The following is a 12,345-nucleotide window of genomic DNA, read 5'->3' on the forward strand; positions in this document are numbered from 1 at the left end:
GTGAGATTGCTTATCTTTAGAAAAATGTAATGTTTATTTAATTGGCTCACCAACCTTCCATATACCTTCATTCGGAAAACATCTGGAAAGCTTAGGTTATGTGCCGGGCCCTATGCCAGGCACTGGGAATTGAAAGAGGAGCAGGCTAATTTCTGGAGATGCTCATCATTGAGGAGAAGAGACAGCTAGGGAAAACTAAGTATAACACTACTGATGTGTGCCACAACAGGGGGGCTCTACGACATGCATTAGGCACACAAAGATCAAAGGGATTCATTGTGCCTGGCGGAGTCAGGAGGGACTTGATGGAAGAGAGTACTTTTGATTTGGGTCTTGAGGAATGAATAGGGCTTCATGAGACACTGACAGAGTGGAAAGGCAGAGGGAATAGCATGTATAAAGGGAGTGGTATTTCCAGGAAATTCAAGTTTTTCTGAATGGCTGGAGCATGATTGCAGGTGGAGGTGTGGCAGGAGATGAGGTAGGATTGGCATGGGCCAGGTCAGAAGCGTCTGAAATGTCCTAAGGAATCTGGGCTTTCTCCTGTAGCTCAGGAGTCACTGAATACTTTTAAGGAGGGCAGTGAAATTAGGGCCGTGAAACGATGAAACTGTACGTGGAGAGATCACGTCAGCCGGGCAGCAGTACACAGGGACTGGGGCAGGAGAGACCAACAGTGGAAGCAGGTAGGAGCTGGAGTCTGTGGGAGATCCTGATATTCTGAGTCGCAAGAATCTGTGGGAAAGAGGATGAGCCAAATTGACAGGACTTGGTGATTCAAGTGGGGATGGAGTGAGAGGAGAAATTGAAGTGATCCCTAGGTTTTTTTCTGGCTTGGGCCATGGGGTGAAAAGAAGGTAGTCTCATTCATTAGGGAACACAGGAGGAAGAGTTAGTTTGAGATCAATGAGGACATCAGGGTTAGTCTTGAACTTGATGTGCCTAGGGAGCATGGAGGTGAAGGTGTCCAACAGCAGAGACTCATACTACCATTTGGGAATTGGTATTGGTCAGGGGATAACAGAGGGCTCTGGAGTTCTATTGCTAGTTTCTCCTGCTTTCTATCTCTGTGGCCTTGGGTAAGTCACTTAGCTTCCTGAAGCATCTATCTCCTCATCTGTAACATAAGGCCTCATGAGAAACTGCGTGCAATGCATTTGGCGCAGTACCCAACATGTGGTAAGTACTTCCCCTGAGAAGTTGGTCACTGTTATTAAAGAGGTAGAGAATGAGAGTCACGGAGTACAGTGACACTTGTTTAAGCCACTACCATAGATGAGGCCACTCAGGGAGGGTTTGGAGGATGAGAAGCAAGCTAAAGGGAAGGGTAAAATGAAAGCTAAGGAAGGAGCCCAAGGGAAGACCAACATGTAGGAGCTGGCAGTGTCAGATGACCCAAATGGGCTGGGTAAGTCGGATAAGAGCTGCCAGAGAGATGGGAAGACACCCAGGACTCGGAGGGCTCCTGGAAGCCAAGTTTCCAGAAGAAGGGGTGATCAACCTTATCAAATGCTACAACCAAGGTCAGATAAAGGGTAAAAGTCTACTGGATTTTGCAAATGGGCCATAAATGTGTAGCTCTGGCAAAGGTTACAAAGACCTCAGAAGACACAGTTGCTACCCTAGTTGCCCTCATGGCATAAAAACGTGTATGCACACTGAAGACTCCTTCTGCAGTCAGATGGAGAGTGGTTAGGATTGCATTCCTACCAGTTTGCTGAGTCACCTCCACTTTCTGTCCTACTCCCCTCTTGGGGATATAACTGGCCAAAGTTTAGGAGTGAGGCCGGGCACGGTGGCTCATGCTTGTAATCCCAGCACTTTGGGAGGCTAAGATGGGAGGATCACGAGGTTGGGAGTTCAAGACCAGCCTGGCCAACATGGTGAAACCCCATCTCTACTAAAAATACAAAAATATTAGCCGAGCGTGGTGGTGTGCACCTGTAATCCCAGCTACTTGGGAGGCTGAGGCAGGAGAATCGCTTGAACCCAGGAGGCAGAGGTTGTATGAACTGAGATGGTGCCACTGCACTCCAGCCTGGGCAACAGAGTGAGACTCCATCTCAAAAAAAAAAAAACAAAAAAACCAAAAAAACAAAAAACAAACAAACAAAAAAACCAAAGTTTAGGAGTAGAGTGTATGACTATGTAATAGAATGAAACTAGTTGGCTCTATGTAGGTTGAATCCATACAACCTTGACCTAAGTAAAACTGATTTAGTGGCTCACGAATGTATACAATACATTTGTATATTTCAGAGGACACAGCCTTTTCTTGGACAAGGTGAAAAGGTCCATCTTACCTACAACAGTGAGGGAAACCCCTCGATAAAGGGCCAGGAACCCTTCCTGTTGGTAAATAGTAGAAAAAGCATGGAGGAGCCCCCTGTACGATGGTTCCAGCATGTTCTGTACGATCAACCGGGTTTTGATAAGGTCTGTAGGATATGTTACAACGGTGGAAACCATGCCTGCAAGACTCCCAGCCATGATGGAGCTCCACTGGGAAATGTGGCCCAGGTCATCTGTGAATAGCACCACAAACCTGGGAGAAAATAAGGAAAAAGGCCAGAGGAATCAGCTAGGGATTGTGCTAGAGTTCTCTCCACTAGTTCTTGAAATATTTTCCAGCATTTCAAAGTGCTTTACAAAGTGAAAAGTTAATACTATGTAAACATTCATGAATAACATTTACATTTTTCTGTATTTCTGTGATGCTAACTTAGCAATAAGGAAGAGATACCTAACTTTCTTATTTACATCTATCCCAAGTCCTTCCCACTTTAAGCATTTTCTGCTTTTATCTACCTAACTATCAACCCTGGCTTGCCTGTGGGGTGTAAATGCACAGAAGTACCTGGTAAATATCAAACTGGAGTGCAATCTTTCAGTTCTGTTGAAACTTGAATAAAATTTCTTGAAATGATAACTTTGAGTTTCTCAGTAATTGTGTTTTTTTGTTGTTGTTTTTTAGGCAGAGTCTCACTCTGTCACCACCCAGGCTGGAGTGCAGTGGCATGATCTTAGCTCACTGCAACCTCTGCTCCCCAGGTTCAAGCAATTCTCATGCTTCAGTCTCACTAGTAGCTGGGACTACAGGCACACACTGCCATGCCCAGTTAATTTTTGTAATTTTAGTAGAGACGGGGTTTCACCATGTTGGCCAGGCTGGTCTCGAACTCCTGACCTCAGGTGATCTGCCTGCTTTGGCCTCCCACAGTGCTGGGATTACAGGCGTGAGCTACAACACCTGGCTGAGTTTTAAAAATATGTTGGTTGAATAATTATGAGAGAAGATGTTTGCCTCACTGTCAGTGAAATGACAAAAACAATAACAAGATATCATTTCTCACCCCGCAGATTGGCAAAGATTAAAAAGTCTGATAATCTCAACTGATGGTGGAGATGTGTACAAACAGGAACTCTTACCCAGTGCGGAGAGAAATGTAAATTTGTATGGCCACTTTGTAGTATCTAGTAAAATTGTAAAAACATCTACCTTTATCCCATTTCTAGGTGCACCCCCTAGAGAAACTCTTGCATGTGTACATACAAAGACACAGCAGTATGAAAAACAAGCTAAATGTCCATCGCAGGCAAATGGATAAATAGTGGTATCATCATACAATGGATGATATTTATAATGGGTACTAAATGAATGAGCTTAGAATGAGTTTATCAATATGGATAAACATAAAAGCATAATGTTGAATTAAAAAGCTTAATATTTTTTATATGAAAACTAACTATTTACAAATACCCACAAAACAGTATCTTATATTATTCATAGCTGGAAACATACATATGAAGCATAAAAATAGACTTTTGGGAAAGTAGAGAGGGGATGGGACTGGGAATGAAAATAATGAGGTCTTCAGCTTTATATATATATATATACACATATATATATACACACACACACACACACACACACACACATATATATATATATATATATATATATATATATTTTTTTTTTTTTTTTGAGACAGAGTCTCGCTCTGTTGTTCTGGCTGGAGTGGAGCACAGTGGCACAATCTTGGCTCACTGCAACCTCTGCCTCCCATGTTCAAGCAATTCTCCTGCCTCAGCCTCCCAAGCAGCTGGGACTACAGGCATGTGCCACCACGGCCTGTTATTTTTTTGTGTTTTTAATACAGACAGGGTTTCACCAAATTGGCCAGGCTGGTCTTTAACTCCTGACCTTGTGATCCACCCGCCTCGGCCTCCCAAAGTGCTGGGATTACAGGTGTGAGCCACCACGCCCGGCTTCTTGCCCTCTTTTTCCCTCCCCAAGGTAGGGCTCTAATCTGATTGTGGGTCAAAAGATCCTTATTCCAAATCAGTCCTTCCCCATACTCTAGAGCAAGCTTGTCTAACCCATAGGCCACAGGCTGCATATGGCCCAGGATGGTTTTGAATGTGACCCAACACAAATTTGTAAACTTTCTTAAAACATTATGAGATTTTTTTGGCGATTTTTTTTTAAAGCTCATAGCTATTGTTAGTGTATTTTATGTGTGGCCCAAGACAATTCTTCTTCCAGTGTGGCCCAGGGAAACCAAAAGATTGGACACCTTTGCCCTAGAGAAAGGAATGCTGCACAGAAGCCAAGAAGAGTCTGAACAGACGGGCCTTGCTGGGTTTAGATCATGTGCTTTTTGTCCATTCACATGTCTGCATGGTTGTCAATCATGCCTCTGTAACGAAGCTTCCATAAAAACCCAAGAGGACAGGATTTGGGAAGCTTCTGGATGGCTGAACACGTGGAGGTTCCTGAAGTTTGGTGTGCCCAGGGAGGGCATGGAAGCTCCACACCCCTTGCCCCTTACCTCACCCTTCACATCTCTTCATCTGTATCCTTTGTGGTATCTTCTACAGTTAACTGGTAAACGCTAAGTATTCCCTGAGTTCTGTGAGCCACACTAGAAAATTAATCAAACCCAAAGAGGGGGTCTTGGGAACCCAGACTTGAAGCTGGTCGGTCAGAAGTTCTGGAGGCCTGGCTAGGCATGGTGGCTCAATCCCAGCACTTTGGGAGGCTGAGGCAGGCAGACCACTTGAGGTCAGGAGTTTGAGACCAGCCTGGCTAATATGGCGAAACCCCATCTCTACTAAAAAAAAAAGTTACGAAAATTAGCTGGGTGAGGTGGCGGGTGCCTGTAATCCCAGCTACTTGGGAGGCTGAGGCAGGAGAATAGTTTGAACCCAGGAGGCAGAAGTTGCAATGAACCAAGATCATGCCACTGCACTCCAGCCTGGGTCACAGAGTGAGACTCAGTCTTTTTTTTTTTTTTTAAAGAATTTCTGGAGGTCTGGACTTGTGACTGGTGTCTGGTGGGTGGCCAGTCTTGGTGACTAAGCCCTCAACCTGTGATATATGATGCTATGTCTGGGTATACAATGTCAGAACTGAATTAGAGGACACCTAGCTGGTATCCATTTATTGGAGTGTTGGGGAAAACTCCCACACATTTGGTCACAGGAGTCTTCTGTGTTGAGAGTTGTTGTGGTATGAGAGCAGGAAAACCCCAGTTTGACCGAGTTTTTCCCAAACAGCTGGTATTCACTAATAGACCATCTGCCTCAGTTGTACTGCTTGCCTGCCTGCTTCCTCATTCCTCCGTCCTCTCTGCCCTGGAAGTTGGAGGAGAACCTTAGGAAAGGCAGGGGAAACAGAGGAAGTAGAAATTTTTGACTGAAGGGGTGATCTGCAGCAAGCTGGAACCCTAGAAGGTAGAGTTTGAAATGCCCAGAGAAACACCATCCATTGTCCTTGTCCCACTCTTTTTTTTTTTTTTTTTTTGAGATAGAGTCTCACTCCGTTGCCCAGGCTGGAGTGCAGTGGTACAATCTTGGCTCACTACAACCTCCGCCTCTCAGGTTCAAGTGATTCTCCTGCCTCAGCTTTCTGAGTAGCTGAGACCACAGGCATGTGGCCAATTTTTGTATTTTTAGTAGAGATGGGGTTTCACCATATTGGCCAGGATGGTCTCAAACTCCTGACCTCGTGATCTGCCCACCTTGGCCTCCCAAAGTGTTGGGGTTACAGGCGTGAGCCTCCGCACCTGGCCTCCTTGTCCCACTCTTATTCCCCATCCCACCTGGTCACTTCTAGAGCACCATTAATACATTACCCATTTATTGAACATCTACAATGTAGCAGACCCTGTGTTAGCCCTCAGCATAGTGCCTAAGGGAGTTCAACACTTCTGACAACGATATGACAGGTAGGGGCAAGTGGAGAGGAAACAGGCCGTTAATTCACTGAATGACTTGATGAACTAGGAAAATGAGCTGTATTTTATGTCAGTTTCGGTTTTGGTTTTTTTTTTTTTTTTTTTTGAGACGGAGTTTCGCTCTTGTTACCCAGGCTGGAGTGCAATGGCGCGATCTTGGCTCACCGCAACCTCCGCCTCCCGGGTTCAGGCAATTCTCCTGCCTCAGCCTCCTGAGTAGCTGGGATTACCGGCATGCGCCACCATGCCCAACCAATTTTTGTATTTTTAGTAGAGACGGGGTTTCACCATGTTGACCGGGATGGTCTTGATCTCTTGACCTTGTGATCCACCCGCCTCGGCCTCCCAAAGTGCTGGGATTACAGGTGTGAGCCACCACATCCGGCCCTTATATCAGTTTCTTTTATAGGGTCTCAATATCAAATACACACAATTAAAAAGAAGAACCATAGGAAGTCCTTTTTTCTCAGACTTCTCCCATCTGATACAGAGATAAGGCCTACCAATTGTTCCCCCTTAGAATTTCAGAGTCAAGGCAGGCAACCCTGATAGTCCACCAGTGACGTCATCCTGCTCGGGGCATCTTAAACTCTTGCCTGATTGGCTAGGGTGGCAGTGGTCCCTTTTCTGTTCTTCCTCCCACCCTCACACATACATGCACAGAAGCTTTTTCCAGTGAGACTGGATACACTGGAGAATTGCAGCAACCCTTTCCTTTTAACCAGCACAGACACAACACACACCCTGGATATATGTAATTAGAACTGCCAACACTTCAACCTAACAGGTTAGCAGGAACCGCAGCCAAACACAAGCTCATAAAGTGCTTATTCAATAAGGAAATAGTGTTGGTTATGAACAATTTCAGAGCTTCAGGGACCCAAACTGATGTCTAATAGACAAGATAGACAATCAGTTGTAAAGTTACAAGTGTGGGAGGGTCTTCTATTTGATACATCTGAAAGCCAACCATTACAATAACCCAGCTCCCAATAGACTACTGAGTGGACTCTTCATTGTAAATCCAACTAAGGAGATATTTCTGCTGTGTGATAGTGGACAGAGCCCTGAATTAAGGAGCCAGAAGACCTAGCTTCAAGTTCCAGCTCTTCCATTAATTGTGTTTGTGGACAAGTCACGTAACCACCCCATTCTCCGAACATTCTGGATGTTAATGTTTTGTTCAAACTAATGATCACAGGCCCCCAGCCAAGCGTTTTGCAAATTCATGGTCAGAAAAGAGTAGAAGTGAATCAGTATCTTGATGAATCAAGAGTATCATGTTTATGGAGGTAGGACAGCAGCATGATTAATCAATCACTTTGCTTTCCAACTATACCTTGCCATTTATCAAAATAATTACTTTCAGTTTCCAGAAAGAAAATAATCCTGTAGGGGAAAAAAACTGCTAGCAAACCTAGCCCAGGGAAGTCTCTGTTCTTGTTCTCCCACACATCTCCTCCCCTCTCCTCCCACAGTCACTGACCACCGGTGCCCTCAGCTGCCATGTGGACCAGGGCAACAGGTTCCTAACTCATCCTGCTGTCTCCAGTCTTCCTCCGCTCTACTGGTCTCACTTGGCCACCACGTGATGATAATTTCCATTGAATTGCTTTAATCACAACACTCCTCCCCTCACCACTCACAAAAACCTCCCACGGCTACCCTAGGATACCAAGTCAAGTCCAAACTCCTTAATCCAACCCTCTAAGATCTCATTCCAACCTGCTTTTCTGGCCATATTTCCTGTTCTGCTGCTTGCCTTCCTACCTCTGTGCCTTTGCTGACATCACCCGCGGTATCTTTCTCCCCATCTGTGCCCAGCAGACTCCTACTCATTCTCTCAATGCCAAACTCAATTTTTTTCCCTCCTCTATGAAGTCTTCACATTTTCTCCTCGTCATGGCTCATCAGAAGGGCACATTTACAGAGCACATTATCCATGACAATCACATGTTACCTTGTGCGTTATGGTCATGGCCATATTAATCTTATTCTTCTATTACTCTGTAAGCTCCTGGGGCAGAGGGACTATGACTGTTCCATTTCGGCATTGTCCTCAGCATCATGCACACAGTGAGGACTTAATAAAGTCTAACTACATTAATGCCAAAGGGATGCAGAGAGGCAGCATGATTTAATAGAAAGACTGTGAGATCTGGAGTTAGAAGGCCAGGTGGTGGAGCGCGGCTCTGTCACTGACCAAGTGGTGTGATCACTCAGAGCCGAATTCTGCATCTGTCAAACAGGCACAATGCTTCCTGTCTTCTGGACCTCACAGGGCAGGAGGCAGGAGCTATAAAAACCTAATGATGTGCATATACTAGGTGGTTAGAAGAGCCAGAATACTTAAAGCAGCCTTTGAAGTTTTGTTCCCCATCCCTCTGGACATATTTTATCCCATCCAAAGGAAGATTTCCATACTACTTTGTAGAGAAGAGGGTGAAGTGGGGGAAAAATTGAGTCATTAAGACTTAGAGAACTGATTTTTTTTTTTTTTTTTTTTTTTTTGAGATGCAGTCTCACTCTGTCACCAGGCTGGAGTGCAGTGGCACAATCTTGACTCACTGCAACCTCCGCCTGGCAGGTTCAAGTGATTCGCCTGTCTCAGCTTCCCGAGTAGCTGGGACTACAGGCACGTGCCACCACTGCCAGCTAATTTTTGTATTTTTAGTAGAGATGGGATGTCACCATGTTGGTCACAAGGGTCCCGATCTCTTGACTTTGTAATCCACCTGCCTCGGCCTCCCAAAGTGTTGGGATTACAGGCGTGAGCCACTGCACCCGGTCCAGAGGAGACCTGTTTACAGCCTGCAGGCCAGATGTTGATGAGGGCAAGTGGAGGTGGGGAGGAAAAAGGGCCTTGTCGTGATCCTATCCAGGAGTCCCTCTGCAGAGGAAGAGAAGAGAACTCTATTTCCAGGCAGAGGCAGAATGAATACTGGCATAGAGGCCTAGATGATAAGGATGATTCCATTCGGCTTGTCAGATGCCAGGGGAGCCTTCCAGCTCCGGCATACCAAGTGAGTGACAGTGTCAAGGCAAAATCCTTTGACGATTAGCTGTCAAGGCTAAACTACATGGTCACGACCGCCTGTCCCAACTGTGGGCTGTTTGTCTCGTTCAGAGCCAAGGTGATTTCAGAGATGCCACTGTGTCCACTGAATGAGGAACACAGGGACCATCCCCCCAATAGAGAAACATCTCTGCTTCCTGAAAGGCCACCACTACCAATTCATTCTTTTAGGCTTGGTATCCACTTCAAATGCAGGTACCTCTGAGCTCGGTGGAAGCCCTAAGACTGCATTTACACCTTTAGCTAAGGAGCAGCTATTGATGTGGGAGAAGGTGGAAAAGGCCCAAAGAATGAGGCCAGGGGTGTGTAGTAGCAGGCTGAGGGGCCGTTCTCAGCTTGGGGAGGGGAAGCTGCAGCCTCTTTCCGATCCTGAAGTCAAGCTTTACTTAAGTTGGGGAGATGTGTGGACAGCCATCTCCGGCCTTTTCGTAAGGATGGATTGGGTCCTTTTCCTATACCAAGCACTTTCTTCTTGGGGCTTGGGTCACAGAAATACCCACACTTTTGAAAGGGTCTCTGTCCTCCTAAGCCAGCCAACGCAGAAGTTTCCAAATTGGGGGATGGTAGGAATGGTTAGGACTCATCTCTCTGGAGATCTCTTCATTCCTTTCCCACAAACCCTTTTGCTGCATTCCACCTCCTCGCTGGGTCCAACCGGGAAAGCCTCTCTGGCAAGGGCTGAGGACCACAAACTGTATCTTGCGCGGCGGGAACCCCAAGAGAATGTGAAAAACGTTGGGACTGCACTCTGGGGCCCGTAGAGGTGGCCCACCGCCCCGAGGGGCACCCCGTGATCGGCAAGGGGGCCGTGCCCACCCCAGGGCCCCGAGTGCAGGCAGCGGGCCGCGGCCACCCCCACCCCACCCCCACCCCCACCCCCGCCCGGCTCTTACTTGCGGTAGGCGGCGAGCTGCACGGCGCTGCAGGGGAAGAGGCGCAGGCACGCCACTGCGTTCCCCTTCCACAGGGCCCGGGGCCCCTCTGCCCGCCACACCCGGTGCCCCGTGGCCCACGGCCCCCGGCCGAGGCCTCGCACGACGCCAACCTGGGCCAGCACGGTGGCGAGCTCTAGGGGCGCGGTGAGGCTGAGGCTGAGCGCCCCTGCCAGCCCCGCGCACAGCAGCCTTTGGCCGCCGGTCAGCCGGCCGTCCCGCCTCCACGTCGCCATCGAGCCCGGGCCCTGCCCGGGGAGATCCCGTGGCTTGGGCCTGGGACTCTCAGGCCACGAGCGGAGGGGGCGGACCCTAGGCCCCGCCCGGCGTGGGGCGGACCAGCGTGAGGGACGGGCCCATCCACGCCTGAGCCCGGCCCGAGGCTGGAGGGAGTCGGACGTGAGGGCCAGCAGGGCCCGGGGTCCCAGGCCTCTGATATCATGGCTATAGTCTCCCCAGTTGGCAAAGCTGGAGTAGCGATTTTCAGTTGCGAAACCGTCACTGTTTTCTCAAGGCCCAGCCTGCTAGACGTCTTCCTGAGCTCAGCGCACGCCCGCTGCCCCTCGCTGCCTCTCTGGTTTGCCCCTTTTCTCCCTTTCACACCCCACCTCTCTCTCTTCCTCCCTTGGCTCTTCCCTCCTCCTCCTCCTCTTCCCTCCAACCTCTTTTTTTTCCCCCTCCTGCCTCACCAAAAAAGCCTTGATGGTTTCCCGGTGCAGAAGGTTAAAAACTACCAACCACAGAACCACAGCTGCTAGCTTTTTGTTTTTGTTCCCTTCGCTTTTTTCTGACCAATGAAACACAGCTGCTATCTCTCAGGCACTTGTCAAATACTGGACTCTACAGACGTTCTCATGTAATCCTCAAAACGGCCCACAGTACGAGTATCCTCGTTACCAGAGGCTATGTGGGTGTGGGAATTTGAAGCTGGACTCTTGAACCTGCGTTAAGGATCTTGGCTCTGCAGCTTATTAGCTGTGTGACCTTGGGGACATCACTCAACCTCTCTGTTCATCATTTGCTTTATCTATAAAATAGAGATTGTAATTCTTTCCTCCTCGGGGTTGTTGTAAGGATTGAAGAACAATGACTCGTACAGGCAAGCAGGTTATATGTCTTAGTTCTGATTAGATATTCTTTTTTTAAAAAAATTAATTTTTTTTTTTGAGACGGAGTTTTGCTCTTGTTGCCCAGGCTGGAGTGCAGTGGCGTGATCTCGGCTCACCACAACTTCTGCCTCCCAGATCCAAGCGATTATCCTGCCTCAGCCTCTTGAGTAGCTGGGATCACAGGCCTGCGCCACCATGCTCAGCTAATTTTTGTATTTTTAGTAGAGGCTGGGTTTCGACATGTTAGGGGCTGTTCTGGAACTCCTGACCTCAGGTGATTTATCTGCCTCAGCCTCCCAAATTCCTGTGATTACAGTGATGAGCCATTGCATCTAACCCAGATATTCTTTTACATAAGAGTAAACCAAGACACAGAGAGGACTTGCTCAGGCTTATACAGCTACCTGCAAGGCAGAGACCAGTTTCAAATTTATGTCAGTTTATGTCAATTTCCATGAACAGCTACACTATGCGTCTACTAGGACTGCACAGTTAACTCCAGTAGGGACATTTTCAGTGGTTCTGTAAGCTAAGAGGACAATATAGGTAAAGAATGGTTAAGCGGGGCTTGGACAGAATCCAAGGATTTTTAAAATCAGTTAAAAATTTTCAAAATTTCAGATTTTCTTTCTCTCTCCTTTTTTCTAAAAAAAGCCATGTCACTAATACTTACAAGGAAAGGAACAGTCAGCTGTCTGTTGGCGTGAGCAAGATATCCTGGGTACATAGTTGCTTTTAGGCTTGTGTAGTTATTTACATTTACTAACACACAATGCTAGAGGGATGTTTTCTAAAAGGCATTGCAGGGTTTCTCCTTTTTTATTTTTCACTGTCAATATCACTTGAGTAAGACATTACAAGGTTTTGACTGTGAGAACTTTTTCTAGTTGGCAGAAGCCTTGCTCTGGTCTCAACAATTGGGGAATGCTTATTTTCATGTTTTATGAATTCTCCTGTCTTGCTGTAAGCTAATTTCATGGCTGGGGGAA

The 12,345-nt window shown here is 47.1% G+C and overlaps 1 protein-coding gene across 1 annotated transcript in view; it reads right to left on the reverse strand.

The window, feature by feature from the left end:
• The window catches only part of SLC25A43 (solute carrier family 25 member 43), a 50,810-nt gene extending 40,243 nt beyond the window's left edge, over positions 1-10,567 (reverse strand). The window contains exons 1-2 of the mRNA XM_039464185.2: positions 10,209-10,567; positions 2,304-2,545 (exon numbers count right to left, since the gene is read on the reverse strand). Coding sequence (XP_039320119.1) covers positions 2,304-2,545; positions 10,209-10,483 — 517 coding nt within the window. The 5' untranslated portion in view covers positions 10,484-10,567. The remainder of the gene's footprint in view (positions 1-2,303; positions 2,546-10,208) is intronic.
• Between the last annotated feature and the right edge of the window lie 1,778 nt (positions 10,568-12,345).

This window comes from Saimiri boliviensis, chromosome X (assembly GCF_048565385.1).
Source record: "Saimiri boliviensis isolate mSaiBol1 chromosome X, mSaiBol1.pri, whole genome shotgun sequence".
In the NCBI taxonomy this organism is placed as follows: domain Eukaryota; kingdom Metazoa; phylum Chordata; class Mammalia; order Primates; family Cebidae; genus Saimiri; species Saimiri boliviensis.